General features: G+C 43.2%; 2 protein-coding genes across 2 annotated transcripts in view; both read left to right on the top strand.

Annotated features, from left to right (window-relative positions):
• The first annotated feature begins 380 nt into the window (after window positions 1–380).
• LOC121284393 (exosome complex component RRP40-like) lies at window positions 381–6466 on the top strand. The gene is made up of 4 exons (XM_041199867.1): window positions 381–640; window positions 2973–3122; window positions 5667–5818; window positions 5901–6466. Exons 1-4 carry the CDS (start codon window positions 425–427, stop codon window positions 6106–6108), a joined length of 726 nt encoding a protein of 241 aa, XP_041055801.1. The 5' UTR covers window positions 381–424; the 3' UTR covers window positions 6109–6466.
• Window positions 6467–8796: 2330 nt separating this feature from the next.
• Window positions 8797–16998, top strand: part of LOC121284458 (putative uncharacterized protein MYH16) — a 56811-nt gene continuing 48609 nt past the window's right edge. Inside the window, exons 1-2 of the mRNA XM_041199942.1 lie at window positions 8797–9105; window positions 14672–14757. Coding sequence (XP_041055876.1) covers window positions 9040–9105; window positions 14672–14757 — 152 coding nt within the window. The 5' untranslated portion in view covers window positions 8797–9039. The remainder of the gene's footprint in view (window positions 9106–14671; window positions 14758–16998) is intronic.

Here is a 16998-nt window from a genome sequence, read left to right as displayed (position 1 = left end):
CAAACTATTTTTTTTCCTTTTCACAGGGGAACCTTTACAGAGGCATCTAAGATTGGAACGTGCTGTATGGAGGCAAGTTGAATTTTATGGCACTTTCTGCCATTTTCAAGTTGAAATGTTCTGTGATGTATTTAACAAATTTAAGAACACAATATACCTTTGAGATATAAAGGTCCCAGCTCTGGCCAATCTCCAGGCCTCGACTCTGACCAGCAACAATTCTATTCTCCACCTGTGGCTACATAAGTGCAGTTTGGTCTTGTTATCAGCCATGTGACCGCATCGCGCAGACTCAAGAGAGGACCTGCGCGCAGGCGCACTGCTGCCGCCTGACGTCAGGGGGCGGAGCCACGTGGCTGCGCGACGGTTGGAGTGACATCATCGCCACAGTGACGCTGCCGCCCTGTTCCGTGGGAGCCCGGCAATGGCGCTCCCTGCGGCCGAGGCCGTGGCTCAGGTGGTTCTGGCCGGGGACCTTCTGACTTTCCCGCCCAGCTCGGGGGAGAAGGTGCTGTGCGGGCCCGGCCTGCGGCGGCAGGGCCACGGGCAGCTCTCCGGCCACGCTCTGTCTGTCTGCAAATCCGGCGTGGTCAGGCACAAAGAGCCCTCCGTCTACTGGGTGGATTCGCAGCAGAAGCGGGTGAGACGGCGCCGGCTGGAGGCTGCCTGGGCCCGGGGTGTGCGGCGGGCGGGCGGGCGGGAAGAATGTGAATCTGGGCATGGAGAGGGGGGGAGACCTGGTGGGTGGGAGTGTGAGAGAGGAACCTGTGCGGGAAATGGGGGTGAATCACATTGAATATTTGACCTCAAACCCTCCCCCCCCCCCAAAAAAAAGCACTGGTCAGGCTCATTTCATTCATAATATTTACACCAATCTGTATTCTGTGTGTGATGCAACCACCTCCTCCCACTAAGTGCAGTGGATGTTGTCTGCGTGGATTTTCGTAAGGCATTTGACGAGGTCCCACATGGCAGACTGGTCAGCAAAATAAAAGCCCGTGGGATACAGGGGAATGTGGCCAGTGGGATTCAAAGTTGGCTCAGTGGCAGGAAACAAAGGGTAAAGGATGTTTTTGTGAACGGAGAAATGTTTCCAGTGGCGTTCTACGGGGCTCAGTGTTGAGGTCCCTTGCTGTTTGTTGGATATATTGATGATTTTGGATTTAAACGTGGGTGGCGTCATTGGGCAATTTGCAGATTACACGGAAATTGGCCCTGTAGTCGCTGGCAAAAAGGATAGCTGTTGTCTCTAGAATGATATCTATCAGTGGTTTGGTTGAGTGGGTGGAAAAGTGGCAGATGGAATTCAATCCAGAGAAATGTGAGGTGATGCATTTGGAGAGGCAAACAAAGCTAGGGAATACACAATAAATGGGAGGATATTGAGAGGAGTGGAGGAAGTGAGAGACCTTGGTCCACAGGTCCCTGAAGGTGGCAGGATAAGGTGGTAAAGAAAGCATGTGGGATGCTTTCCTTTATTGGACGAGGTATAGAATACAAAAGCAGGGATGTAATGATGGAACTGTATAAAATGCTGGTTAGGCCACAGCTGGAATTTTGTGTACATTTCTGGTCGCCACATTACAGGAAGGACATAATTGCACTGGTGAGAGTACAGAGAGGATTTACAATGATGTTGCCAGGGCTTGATAATTGCAGCTGTAAGGAAAAATTGGATAGGCTGAGGTGGTTTTCCATTGAACTGAGGTAGCTGACGGGTGACCTGATTGAGGTGTACAAGATTGAGATTATGACAGGTATGCCCTGTTTCCCCTAGTGGAGAGGTCAGTTACCAGGGGGCACAGATTTAAGGTGATTGGTAAAAGGATTAGAGGGGACATGAGGAAAAACTTCTTCACACAGAGGGTGGTGGGTGTTTGGAATTCACTGCTTGGTTTGGTGGTGGAGGCAGAAACCCTTAACTCATTTAAAAGGTATCTGGATCTGCACTGAAAGTGCTGTAACTTGCAAAACTATGGAAGTTGTTGGAATGTGGGGTTAAAATGGGCAGCTAGTTACTTTTCCTTTTTCGGCCAGCACAGATGTGATGGGCTGAATGGTCTCTTTCTGTGCTGTAACTTTTCAATGGTTCTATAGTCATGAGTAGCTACCCACACTGAGCATCCTTTCCGCCTGCGTGTGTAAAAGCTGAATCAGATCTTTCAACATTGTAGACACTTGACAATTTTGTCTTAATTCTGCTATAATTTTTTTTTCATTCATGGGATGTGGGCTTTGCTGGCAGGGCCAGCATTTATTGCCCATCCCTAGGTGCCCTTGTGAATCAGTTTCCTTGTATGTAAAATCATTGATGACTAGCACTCTTTCTCTCTACAAAGCCAAAGATGCAAAATTTTCACCAGGCACCAACTTCACCCCTGTTGTATTAACGTGCCCGCATGATTCACAATAGGAATTTGCTGCCTCTGATGCTACGTAGCACAGTAAATGCATCAGTGGGACTGAGTCGTCCCTTCATGAATTATGACACACTTCTAAACTGATATGCACATCACTGTGCTTAGATGTAAGTTGGCAATGTCCCAGGCTTAGGGACCCGAAGTGTGTGTCAGACACTACTAAGGTTTAGACAGCTTATCAGTGTCGAAGAACTGGTGAAGAACCAGGGTTTTCAGCAAGATTCTTTGGTTGTTTTTGAATTTGTTATAATGTCTCTTATTGATAAAAAGCACGAGCTCCCCGGAGCAACATTCGGATGCAAGCCTCAAACAGAAATCCCCTTCCTGGTGTCTCAAGAATACAACATGGGCAAGTCAGTGGTCCTTAAGAGATTTCCATTATTGCTAGTTTGCTGTCCAGAGCACAGTTAATAAATTCAGCTGCATTTTTCCAGAATTATGCTTGATCCTGTGTATCATTTCTAACTTATTTATAATTTACTTATGTAATGCAGAACGATTCCATTTAGAGCAGAATTTAAAATGGTTGTTTCGTTGCATTTTTTTTTCCAGTATGTACCCGCTAAAGGAGAATATGTGATAGGAATTGTGACTGCAAAGTCTGGTGATATATTCAAAGTTGAAGTTGGAGGAAGTGAGCAAGCCTCGTTGTCATACTTAGCATTTGAAGGAGCTACAAAGCGAAACCGACCAAATGTCCAAGTAAGAATTGTTTTTATTTAAGCTTTAATAATGTAGACCAGATTTATTTTGTCATGGGATGTGGGTGTCGCTGGCTAGGCTAGCATTTATTGCCCATCCCTAATTGGCCGTGAGAAGGTGGTGGCGAGTTGCCTTTTGAATTGCTGCAGTTTGAGGTGTAGGTATGCCCACAATGCTGTTCGGTAGGGAGTTCCAGGATTTTGACCCTGTGACAGTGAAGGAACGGTGCTATATTTCCAAGTTGGGTTGGTGAGTGACTTGGAGGAGAACTTCCAGGTGATGATGTTCCTTTGCATCTGCAGCCCTTGTCCTTCTAGCTGGTAGTGGTCGTGGATTTGGAAGGTGTTGCCTAAGGAACCTTGGTGAGTTGTTGCAGTGTACCTTGTAGATAGTGGCAGCAGTGTGTACCATGTCTTGGTGGTGGAGGGAGTGAATGTTTGTGAATTGGGTGCCAATCAAGCGGACTGCTTTGTCTTGAATGGTGTCAAGCTTCTTGAGTGTTGTTGGATCTGCACTCATCCAGGCATGTGGAGAGTAATCCATCACACTCTGACTTGTGCCTTGTAGATGGTGGACAGATTTTTGGGGAGTCAGGAGGTGAGTTAGTAGTCGCAGGATTCCTAGCCTCTGACTTGCTTTTGTAGCCACAGTATTTATATGGCTAGTCCAGTCGAGTTTCTGGGTCAATGTTACCCCCCAGGATGTTGATAGAGGGGGATTCAGCGATGGTAATGCCATTGAATGTCAAGGGATGGTGGTTAGATTCTCTCCTGTTGAAGATGGCCATTGCTTGGCACTTGTGTGGCACAAATGTTACTTGCCACTTGACAGCTGAAGCCTGGATATTGTCCAGGTCTTGTTACATTTGGACATGGACTGCTTCAAATGCATAAAGACGGTAATTTTTAAGGTACAGATTAACTCCCGTATTCTCTATGTAATCATAGCATAGTGCTTAGTATGGATGGTTCAGCTTGATACAAGATAATACTCCCAATCATTTTATTCCCAACTATTTAGGCAGGTGACCCACCAACTGCAAAAAGATTGTCATAGATCTGCCAATTTTAGAAAAAAATTTATTACTTTTAACACAGTTCTAAAAGGAATTCTCATTTTCAGGAATTTTGCCAAATACTCTGACAGCAGAAATGCTGAAATCTTGGGTCCCTGAATGCAGACTCCCAGCACAATCTCATCTATACCAATCATTTCTCTGCCACAGGAGTTAATCCAATCAAGATTCACTGTGAAATTTCAATGTGAAAATAAGATTTAAACAAAATTTGAAAAAAATTACATTGTGCAAGAACATAATTAAATAGACATGTTGAATTGCTTTAATGCTTTTTAATACATAGAAAACTTCCAGAACTGAGGCTTCAGCTGGATGTTACCAGCCATGTCCATGCCTTTCGAGCATTTCAGATTTGCAGAGCTCCCCAGTGTGCATTTGTAGCTTTCTCTGAGTTGAAGTAAATTATGTTTACTATCTTGACCTGAGAGTTTCTTTGCTTTTGCCAGAAGACTTAATAACAAAGTAGGCATTAACTTCTCAGAGCTTTATTTGAGGCAAGTTTCACATTAAAATATAAATAACTGCTTTATATTTATGAACTGTTCAATTTTATCTCAGTGACGCCTGATGATTAATGCCACCCCCTGGTTTCTTTTGACATTGAGACAGAAAAAATAGATTGCATATGAAGAATGGGCTTTAGATTCTTTTAAAGTAACTTAATTTGGAGTGATTCCAAATATTTGAGCATACAGTGGAATGAAGGTCACAATGGGAATGTTGTTTAAGAATGCATACAAGATTGATTCCTAGGGCAGTATGTTTCTAGTCCCAACAAGGAAAAGGCATTGCTTAACAGATCCATGAAATGAAATGGGGCAGTTAAGTGACACAAAAGTAGAACATATTTAGGTTCTTTTTTAATTCATTCATGGGATGTGGGCTTCGCTGGCTGGTCCAGCATTTACTGCCCATCCCTAGTTGCCCTTGAGAAGGTGGTGGTGAGCTTCCTTCTTGAACTGTTGCAATCCATGTGGTGTGGGTAGACCCACAGTGCTGTTAGGAGTAAGAATAGAGAAGGTTAATAAGTCAAAGGTAAGGATTCTGAACTTGAAAAAGCTAACTCTGGATTGTTAATGTCAAGTTCTATTTCACAAATTTAGTACCTCTTCATTAAGGTGGGGAAGAGAAGAGCAAGACTGAGGTAGCCAGAGATAGTGATTGTTACTTGACAATGCATATTAAATTGTAAGGAAGTCTCTGAGAATTGATACAAAGAACCCAACAGCCTAAGGACTGGAAATATGAAAGGGTCACATGAGTTGTAGAAAAACCAAGCTGGGATCAGCTAACTTTGTTTATATGGATCCGGGGGCTGGTTTAATTCTGGCAATAATAGATTTTTTTAAATGCCAAAAATGTTAGCATGATAATCAGACATTAACTATAATTAATGGACAGCCATACTCAAAGTGGTAGCTTTTAAATTCAGTCTCAATCTTGTTCCCTTTGTTTCATTGTTATAGGTTGGAGATCTTGTATTTGCACAGTTTGTTGTGGCCAATAAAGATATGGAACCAGAACTGGTTTGCATTGACAGCTGTGGCCGGTCCAATGGGATGGGAGTAATTGGACCAGATGGATTATTATTTAAAGTTTCACTGAGTATTGCACGCATGTAAGTGAAATTAATTTGTCAATATTCTGGCGCTTTACTGCCAATCAGTTGCCCTAACTAAATTTTTAATCCTGATTTTCAGGCTGCTTTCTCCAAACTGTGAAGTCATGAAGAATCTCGGAGAATTGTACCCTTTTGAGATAGTGATTGGAATGAATGGACGGATATGGGTCAAAGCCAGAACAATTAAGCATACTTTACTAGTTGCTAATGTGCTGGAGAGCTGTGGGAATATGACCACAGAGCAAAGGAAGCTCGTTTTCAAAAAGCTGTCTGAAAATGTACCATGAATCCAAGACATTTCTGATTCAGTAAGAGCATTTGGAAGCTGTACAAGTGTTCCCACCTATTCATTGAAGAGGCAAACAACGCTGCAAGAAAAATAGTCTGGATTATAAAATGAACAGTTTGCCTGATGATTCTTTGAAATAAATAAACATTTGGCTATTAGATGTCTCATGTAATTGTGAAAACATTTTTAAAATATTTAAGTATTGACAGCTTGAACTTATCAAAATGTTTTAAGTACAGAGATATTTGATGGTCGTGACTGACTTTGTTCCTGTAGAGTGGCTGAATGGAAGGTCCTGTTTGTACAATAGCTGATGAGACCACAACATTATGGACCAAATAAAGTTTTATTCTGAAGAAGGGTCATATGGACTTGAAATATCAGCTCTGTTTCCCTCTCCACAGATGCTATCAGACGTGCTGAGTTTTTCTAGCATTTTCTGTTTTTGTCTCAGATTTCGCTTTTATCTTAAAAATTTTACTGGCTGCCTCTGTATGATAACTGGAAAGAAATTAAAGAAACTCTTTCTTGGGGCTTTAACAAATCAAGTTTTACCCACTGCCTTGCTATAATTTTTTAAACTCTCATTACTTCTCAATCTTATTTTCAAATTCAGAAACAAAGTTTTATTTTTTGAATAATGATCGGTAAACTTAAATTTGTCTATTTTCATTATTTTCAGTGGTCAATTCTGTTTCATTGTTAAAATTGACAGATTATAGAAATAAAATGACACACTTCAGAAATAATTCACTTATTTCAAAGAATCATTTTATAGTTTGTGGGAATAACTATGATTAATGCTCCAAGGATTTTTTTTAGCGTAAATAAAACTGCTAGAAAGGTAGCACTTTTGCCTATTTCATGCTGCAGGTATGCGTTGATAAATACTGTAAGTTCTTACATGCTCTTAACCTACGTCAGTTAGCTCATCTGCTCTCTCTGCTATTTTTGTTAAAGTGCTCATTGAGCAGGTCTGCTTAACTCTCAGCTCCAAGCTGTCTTGTCTACCCATTTCATTAAATATGAGGCATTTGAATGCTGGGCATCTCTTCCGAGGTATCTCCCAATTTGGTTGGGCCACAATTTCCAAATGTAAGGAATCTGCTTGTGGATTTCAACAATGTCAAGGAATGTCTCACTGCAGAAAATCTGGTGTCCAAAACACACAAGTTTGGGCTTATGGACATGTATATATTGTTAGCAATGTTTGGACAAAGTAGCCACCCCTTCCCAGTGTGTGTGTTTTGGGATGTCCACTGAGGCGAAAGGATTGTGGTGTCAAAGCTGAAATAACTGGAATCTGAAGCTCTTAGTCTACAGTAGCACCTTGTATTTACAGTTTGATTGATCTTCTCTACTCCAGCTAGAGACCAGACACCCACTGGAAGATGTGCTATGGGACCTCACAAGTCCTAATGTACTGACTCTGGGAATTGCCTGGGAAGTTTGAATTTGGGTCGGGACTTCAGACACTTACGACTTTAATTAACTAGACAGTTACCCAGGGAACGTTAGACAGAAAAATCCTAGTCTAACTGGGTAATGACACAACTGACTCCCCACCCCCCAGCACTCACTCATGCTGACTACCCCAAGTGCCCAACTGCATCCGAAACTCTGACTTTCTTTTCCCTTCCCAGCCCTGGTCCAATGATACAGGGCCTAAACCCAAAAGAAGGCATAGGGGAGACTAGAGACAATATATCCTACAGTCCAATCCAATGTAAAACATAATTTGATAATTCCTATACCATTTCTTGGCAGGGTTTTGGACAAACTCACTACTGTAGAACTATTGGTCCGTGCTGATCGCTCAACCATAGCTTGGAAGGAAGGGGGGATTATAAACCTTGGACTTCAGAACTTGATCTTTGCTGCATGGTTAGCCATTTCTCCTTCAAGTAATAAATCGTCTTCACACAAGAGTGTTCTGAATCCTTGGAATTCTCCAGTTCTGATGGCTGTGGATGTTCAGTTGTTCCAGGTATTCAAGGCTGAGACTGGTAGTTTTTTGATTTTACAGAAATCAAGAGATTTGAGGCTGGGGTGGAAAAGTGGAGTTGTCAAGTATCTGTGGTGAAATTAAACTGCAAGGCAGGCTTGAGGGGCTGTATGGTCTTACCCCAGTTCCTATTTATGTTCTTATGGGCATTGTAGTTATTTTTTGTGGCATTATGTATATTTCTCACGTCACAATCCAGAAGATGTAAAGTGGAGGAAGATTCAATCAAGGCATTCAGAAGGGAATTGGATCATTATTCGAAAAGGGAAAAAAATTGCAGGGCTGCGTGGAAAAGACGGGAGTGGCATTAGGTGAATTGTTCTTGCAGAGGTCAGGCTCGGCACGACGGGCGGCATGGCTTCCATCTGTGCTATAATCATTCTATGGTTCTACTTAAAGGCAGAATAGTGTCGATGCTGGAAATCTAAACTAAAAACGCAAAGTTCTAAAAGCACTCAGCACATCGGGCAGCAACATTGGCGACGGAAACATTTGCAACATTTTCTGACTTATTTCAGGAGTACTTCATTGGGCTGTAAAGCGCTTTGAGACGTCTTGAGATCATAAAAGGTGTGGTATAAATTTTAAGTTATTTCTGTATGTTTGTGACACACCTCTTGGTGCTTTTGCAACGAGTATATTAACGTGCCTTTGAATCATGAATCAGACGTCCCCGATTCATATCGAGGAACGACCAGCTTTGTGGGTGTTGGTGCGTTAGCATAAGCCCGTTTTCTTGCACAGCCCAAAGTCCTTTTCTCGATGTCAAATGGGAGGAGCTGAGATCCCAGCTGCCGGCAATGGCAGGGCTGTAGCTCACAGCACCACCTGTCGTCTCTAGGAGAGGATCGGAGCCTTAAACTAGCAAAATACTGCTTGTTAGTTCCAAACCCCATTAACATAAGCGCCTGTCCCAAAGGAAACATGGAGCCAGAAGCTTTGGATCAAGGTCTGTTCAGGGAGAGCGAACAGCGTCGACATTATCCTCCGGTCAGTGTGGTCCCTTTGACATTTCGGTCTCTCTCGATGCAGCGAGTGCGGGGACTGATTTTCAGAACTGGAGCTGTTGTCGTGTCGTTCCCATAACAGCAGAAGTCATAGGGTTGGCGCCGTTAGAACAAGGAGAGTAGGAGGAAGTTACACCGTTTGAGAAAAATCTGGTGGTTGAGGAGTGGAAAAGAAGCTTCGGTTTATACATAGGCTTGTGCCATTATTGCTAATGTCAGTCATAGACTACTGCGACAGCAGGCTCGAGAATACAAGTGTTCAGTGTTTCGTGAGAATCACATCAGGTCGGACACTAAAAAGCAGATCCAACATTATAAAGGGGGAAACCAGGATTTGTTGCTTAGATAAAGCAGCCTTTGCTTATTCTAACGTCAGCTCCCACGCTATGCAATTAAGAATGCATGCTTTCTAATTAGCATAATTTACTGGATTGTAGCATAGCCACCAATTTTCATACAGGTTACATTTATAGCCTTTAGTTATTTTAATTGGGTCACATAGGGTAGAAATTTGAATAACACCAGTTATTTCAGCAGAAGCAATGTTCACCTGGATTTTCAGTAGTAATGTTGGCGACACTCAGCATTCACCGCCATTACTCCTCTGAAATTGACAGCAACTTCTGGAGTCTGCATATGCACAGTTACCTGCAGAAATCCGGAAGCTGGTGTTGGTGATTGTGCGCTTCGTCATATTGTGCATTGTTGAAGTGTCTTCGTCCTACCACCCTGAGTGCAATCAAGTAGAAATCACTGAACTGATTAGAACTAGTCCTTTGATCATTTTGGTCTCGCTGTAAAAGCCCTTGAAAAGTCACGCCCTGTTGACCAAACTTCATTGCTGCTGAGCAGCTTCCCCAACCCTTAAAAGTTGTCAAATTGTTCCATCATGATTTTTCAAAAATCACATTTTTTAAAACATTTGCTTATGATATTTCAGCTTCTACCTTGATCCCAGCCATTTGCCCCAATTATTTCTTTCATTTTCTTTAAAACTTTAATTAAAAGTTTAAAAAAAATCAGCACATTTTACTTCCTGGTTTGCTGTCAGTGAGAATGCTTCATTGTGATTGGCTGCTTACCATGGTTGCTACCATCACTGTTGCTGGGTGGCTGGATATCCCATTGCCTTGGCTCCAGTTGGAAATTGGTGTTGGAAAAGAGGAAGTCAACACCACAGCGGTCCAGTGGCGGAGGGAGGGTGGGAATCGGAAGTCCGTGGGGAGTTCGGGGGGGGGGGGTTTTGGAAGTCCGTGGGGAGTTGGGGGGGTCCGAGGTCGGGGTTGGAGATCGATCAAACGTCTTGGGGACGTGGGTGTATTGGGAGGTCAGAAGTCCGTAGGGATGGGGGAGGTCCGAGTTCTGGGTGAGGGGGGAGGTTGTCGGAGATCAGGGGCCAGTGGGGGGTATCGGAGGTCAGGGGAGTGGAGGATCGGTGATCGGGTGGGGGGAGGGGATTGGAGGTTGTGGGGTGATGAGGGATTGGAGGTCATGGGAGTGGGGGATTGAAGGCTGGGGGGTGCGGGGTGTCGGAGGTTGGGGACGGGGGTTGGTGGTGGGGAGTGTCAGAGGCCGGGGGTGGGGGTGTCGGAGTGTCAGGGAGGTCAAGAGGGGAGATGGTGGGCGTGGGGGTCAGTCTGGGCATTTACAATAGTTGCTCAGAAGTTAGGAGAGGTTTCAATTCCTCTAACTTTTCCTGAGTAACTATTGGTATAAACCTGGCGGAACCATCCAAAGTTTGCAATTTAAACCGCATTTTCGGGTGGTTCCCAGTGCAGCACAGTTGTTCAGAGGAAGTGTGCACTTCTGGGCAATTGCTGTGCAAACCCTTACCTGAGAATTCCCAGAGGGATTCCCCAGCGCATCTTTGGGGTACCCCCCAAATCCGACGCTGGGGAGCTCGGAGGCTACGGACCAATGTATTTCATTTATAATTTTAGCTACACTATAGCAATAAAGTAAAACTGATTAATGCTTTTAGTGATTCTTTGACAATTTATTTAAATATGGATGGAATGTGCTACAGAACAATTGTGCAAGAAACACACTGTTGGCAGAAATGGTTTACATCAAGGATTTAAATTTTATGTTTAGCCCCAAAGTTCTGTGGTGCACATGATTAAACCCATTGTGTGAGAAAGCGGGATAACCTATACCCATTATTTGGACACTGAATGCAAAAATAAAAGCCACCACAAAAATAAACATTCCAAATGCAATTTATAAATTATATCATGCCATATTGCATATAAAAGACAACATTGTGCACTCCTTTGGTGCCTGTTGTCAGTGTGCCTCTTCTGGGCTGAATGCCCCTCAGTGGTTGTAGCATGGCTGCTAACCTTCAGTGGAGGAGACTGAAGATGGTCTGGACTTTGACTGCACCACCTCGGCTTGGGGCAGCAGTCTGGGCTGGCTGGCTGACTGGCAACAGGAAGGGCACTGGCAGAGTGGCAGGGGTGGGAGGAAGAGTGCTGTCTTCCTGCAAAAGAACAGCGGGTTCGAGCTCCGAGCAGCCATTGCTACTGGGGGAGGTACCTTGGCAATCCTAGTAATCTGCTGGAGGGCAGCTTGCTGGGCTGCTGTGAGAGGCTTCTTAACGCATCAAACATTTTGTCCTGCGTACCTGTCAACTTTATCCTGTAGGCTGTCCCATTGAAGTGCTCATCTGAATTCTCTACAGTCAGAACTCATGTGTGACCTGCCCTTCCTGTGAGCCTGCACCTTTTTTTGCTCCATATCTCACCACATGCGAGGTCTGCCTCTATACTATCCTTTAAACTACATGTAGTATCAGCATCTGAGCTGGTGACTGCGAGTGTGCAATCGGGAGATGGGTGTCTTCATCATGACTTTATCTTGCTGTTCCGCCATTGCTTGGCCAGGTTCCATTTCTTGGCTGTCTTAAAGGAGAAAGGCATAAGGTGCGGTTTGGTGCATGGAGGCAGGGTGGGGCAAAGTAGGAGATGCATTCTTATACCATCTGCAGCTTGTAAATCAGAGTGTGGGATGAGGTAGAATTGTGGTGTGAGGATACTGAAGAGTTTGATGATTTTAGCCCTGCCACTGGCCAGAGCCTCAGCAATGGAAATCCCAGTAATGGTTGGTACCATCTCTTCCATGGGGGCTAGAACATGCAGATGCACCAGCCGCCCTTGGGTTAGTTCCTACAGCCTCCAATTGTGCATCCTTTTGTCTTGCAAAAGAGAGGGAAGTGTGCCAGTGAGTGTGCTGCAATTTGTCTGTTGCGGCTGCAATGTTTGAATAACTAGAAGTGTGTGCAAGCTGTGAGATGTGGGTGTGAGGTTTGCAGTAATGCTAAGTGTGTGAGGATGAGGTGAAACATATGAATGTTGGGGAATGAGTCCTGATTGATTGAGATTATTGGTAGGTGAGTAATGTGAGTTTTGTGACTTGAGCACTTGCTGAGTCTGGTGCGGTGATAGGAGATGGCATTTGAAGGCGCATTCGCTGGCCTTGACAATTCATGTAAGGTCATTGAACTTCTTATGGCACTGTCTCAGGATCCGCAGGGCTGACTCCTACTATTGACCTCCGTGGCTATCTGCTCCCAATGCCTTCTGCGCAGTGTCTAGAGGGCTTCTGCCCCCTGAATGGATACAGGACAGTCCTCATACTTTTCACCCCTGCCCGCAAGGCCTTCAGTGCAGGGCCCAAAATCCTTGTAACCCGCTCCCTCCCATGTTGCGCTGTTCTTCAGTGTTTCCAAGGTCAGTGTCACATCCTGCGTGACTCCCAGAATTGCTCGAACCGCAATGCACTTCCTCTTCAAGGGCTGCGTACTAGCTTTAATCAATTCTGGCTAGTTTAAGTAATGCTAACCACTCTCAATATTCATGTTATATTCCAGAAAGTGACTTAGTAAAGGAGAGGACCACAGTCAATCTTTACTCAGTCTTACATGTTTTTTTACAGAATAAAATATTACAAATATTACATAATATTACACCTTCAAACTCGACTCCACCCCAGTTTCAGTGAGTGTCTCTTTTTATTTGCTCAAGTGAACTCCCAATTAATGCCCTCCATCTGAATAATAATTAAACACAATAGATATATCATTAACAAATAGCCCTTTGCTCAGGTGCTCAGTCAACCAACAGCATAGTTATCGTTGGCTGGTCACTGACGTTATTGAAATGAGCAGGCAGCATGAAGTTTGTGTTCTGCTTGCATTGCAGTCAACGGGTGTGGGTTAATCACACATTGCGAACCCCCAGTGCTCATTTTCGAGGCCATTGGCTTTAGCCCCATTATATTTGCCATGACCACGGATTGTATCCCCGAATTACTTATGGACATATTGAACTTTTAAGCAAGAATGTCCTTTTTTAAAAAAAAAATACATACAAGCAAAAGCTGGCTGAGACTGTAAAGTAACCACTTGTTGGAAAATTCCTGTGTGAATTACACTTGACCAACTAGTCCAGAGAGAACAGAATGTCGCACCTAAAAAGGTGTGACACAGCCTACTTCAGTCAGAGGCACTTCAAAGGGAAAGATACAATGAAAACTGAACTGTGAGCTCCTGTGGTTGTGGAGATAATGAAAAACGATTACCATCTCAGCCGAAATCACCACCTGTTGAGTTAGATCCCAGACTGTGAACATGAACTGAGTTGTAAAGAAAGCAGATCTGGGCGAAAGACATTTGTTTTTTTCCCTTACAGGAAAATGCAAGGAAAGGGATTTAATAAAGCTTACTGTGACCCTAGTTCTGTGTGCTAGTCTGGTGTTCTGTTCTTGCGTGTGTGTATGCTGTGAAGGTCACAGCCAAAGAACACCATTTGGGCATCCCTGCGCTTGCAGGTAAACTCTTTCTCTCTGATTTCTTGAAGCAAGGCACAAGTCAGCAAAGCCACAGTCAAAAAGGAAACAGGACAACTCCTTTTAGCTAACCTGCAGAACCAAGAATTTCTAACCCAACTGCTCAACTTCCAAAGTCAGCACTACCGGAGTCACCCAAACTTAACGGCCACAACGTTTCACCATCCACCCCTCATGAACAAGCCAAAGGACTGATTCCTATATATTTTTAACTTGTGTTTTTGGACTCAATTTCTCATTTCTAATCTGTATGTGTGCGAGTTGCATTTTTATTATTTTTTTCTCATGTTTAGTAACTAATAAACTCACTCTTTCTTTGACTCAAGACAGTCTGGTTAAATTGGCTCCTTTTTAAAACATAAATATAATATATTTGGACTGGGAAAAGGTATCCATAAGGGAAGAGATCCTTTTTAACTCAACCTTGTTGTGACCAACTGAGAGGGTTGAATAAAGAAAGGGAGCCAGTTCATCCCTCCTAACCTGGGAGCATAATAATTTGGGGTACCTCATCTGGGATCATAACAAATTGGGGGAACCTTGCCTGGGGTCTGGCTGTAACATATTTTACCTGCAATTTATATTTTGTGAATCAGATTCAAGATATGTACTGTCTTGTTACATTTCAGATGTATTGACTATGAAGTGTATTTCATTTTTTTAATTGTTCTTAAGTAAATATATTTTTTAAACCCAAACAGACATCTAGTCCAGCTTCCTGCAGTTCTCCAAAATATCCTCAAACCCGGCTGAATAAAACTCTGGACACAGACAGTGGGATTCTGAGGTACCATATGATCAAAATAACTAATTGCTAAGCTGTTTTTCCTGCAGTAAAATATAAATTATTGTTTTAGTGCAAGACAGCAGATCAAGAGAAGTTAAGATGCGAGCAAATAGGTTAGAATGTGATATAAAAAAAAGCTACAATGATAACAATGTACTTTTTGTCTGTGTTGAATCTTTAATTTGTATCTTGTTTTGCTCCACACAGTTAGTAAAGGGTTAACACCGTCACCACACCCACACCTTCGCCCAGATCACACAAAATATTTATCAACAGAAAAGTTATCAACTCAAAGAATCTTGGCTGCAAGGACTCCACAGAGAGCAGTGAACAGCACAATGTGTTGCCTTTAGAATAAACTGCTTAAATGCAACAGCTCTGGTTAATTAATCACGGACATTATTACCCTTGCCCAGTAGGGGATCTGGTCCAGGGCAAGTCAACTGTTTTTCCCTAAAGCTAATAAAATTCTCAGGAAGTTTCAGCATAATTCGCTGTGAGAAACTCACCGCAGATTTTAAAGTAACTTGCCGGTTACGCCATTGCTGGAGATTCCAGGTCTGCGTTGAAACCATTAATGTGTGATCAGGTGGATGTAAGCTATCCCATGCAAACATTTGAAGGAGTGCAGGGAATTCACCCATGTCCTGAGTAGTATTCCCCCTCTCACCCAAAACCAACGACAACAGACTCATACAACTCATTTGTTGCATGTTGGACCCTGGTCTAGGTAAAATTGGCTGCCGCATGTCCACATCACAGTGACTTTTTTAAAATTCATTCCTGGTATGTGACAGTCACTGGCTGGGCCAGCATTTATTACTCATCCCTAATTGCCCTTGAGAAAGTGGAAGTGAGCCGCCTTCTTGAACTGCTGCAATCCATATGGTATAGGCACAGTACTGCTAGGAAGAGAGTCTCAGGATTTTGACCCAGTGACAGTGAAGGAACAGCGATATAGTTCCGAGTCAGGATGGTGTGTGACTTGGAGGGGAACTTGCAAGTGATGGTGTTCTCGAGCGTCTGCTGCCCTTGTCCTTCTGGTTGGTAGAGATCGCAGGCTTGGAAAGTACTGTCCAAGGAGCCTCAGAGAGTTGCTGCAGTGCATTTTGTATTTGTTACACACTGCTGCCACTATGCCTCTGTGGTGGAGGCAGTGAATGTCCAAGTTGGCAGATGCGGATGAAGCAGGCTGATTTACCCTGGATAGTGCCCAGCTTCTTGAGTGTAGTTGGAGCTGCACTTATTCCAGGCAAGTGAAGCTTATTCCATCATACTCCTGACTTGTACCCTGTGGATTTTTTTTTTATGTTGTGTCTTATAGATGGTGGTCAGGCTTTGGGGAATCAGGAGGTAAGTTACTTGCCTCAGAATTCGCAACTTCTGACTTGCCCAGTATTCACAAGTTAAGTTTCTGGCCAGTCGTAACCCTGAGGATGTTGAAGGGAGATTCAGCAATGGTAATGCCATTGCTTGTCAAAGGGAGATGGTTAGATATTCTCTTGTCAGAGATGGTCATTGCCTGACACTTATGTGGTGCTTCAAATATAATCAATTGATCATGAAGTGTTTGGGGGCAATTTAGGAATGTGATACGGTGCAATATAAATGCAAATTCTTTCCTATAGAAACAGCTCAGAGTTCACGTGGGTGGCAAGGAACCTTGCCCATTCCCTGCACGTGCCAGACAGAGTCCGAAATAAAAGCAGTCAATACCCATAGATAAGGTTGTTTACTGACGACAGCTACTCAAAAAACTGCAGGCTTCCACTTTTTTTTTACAGAAAATGCAAGTTTTTTTTAAATTATGCATTAATATCCACTAATTATCACAGTTAACAGCTTTCCAATTATAGCCTGTGCGCTCTGGAAGACCCTACTTCTTACTTAATGTAGCCTAGACCCACATCACAGAGACATTACAGCGTAGAGTGGAAAGTACTACTTTGCAGTATTTAGTGAATGTATATGTCAAAATACCTGATATGTTTAGTTTGGCAATAGTTATGCAATAAAGTGCTATTTTATGAGCTGTTCTCAATATTGACCAAGATTGGTTTCCAACTGGCAAATACTGTTAAGTGCAGTTTGGGATAGACCCATTTTAAAAATTAAACACATTTTGCAATAAACCTCTAAGGTTATAGAGCTGATATTTAAAGACACTCAATATTTACGTTACAGGAATGATGCATTAGTCGAAGTTAGTGTGTTTTTAATATCATATAAAAGCTTTTTATA

This window comes from Carcharodon carcharias, chromosome 1, assembly GCF_017639515.1.
Source record: "Carcharodon carcharias isolate sCarCar2 chromosome 1, sCarCar2.pri, whole genome shotgun sequence".
NCBI classification, from domain to species: Eukaryota; Metazoa; Chordata; class Chondrichthyes; order Lamniformes; family Lamnidae; genus Carcharodon; species Carcharodon carcharias.
This window is presented reverse-complemented; position numbering and strand designations above follow the sequence as displayed.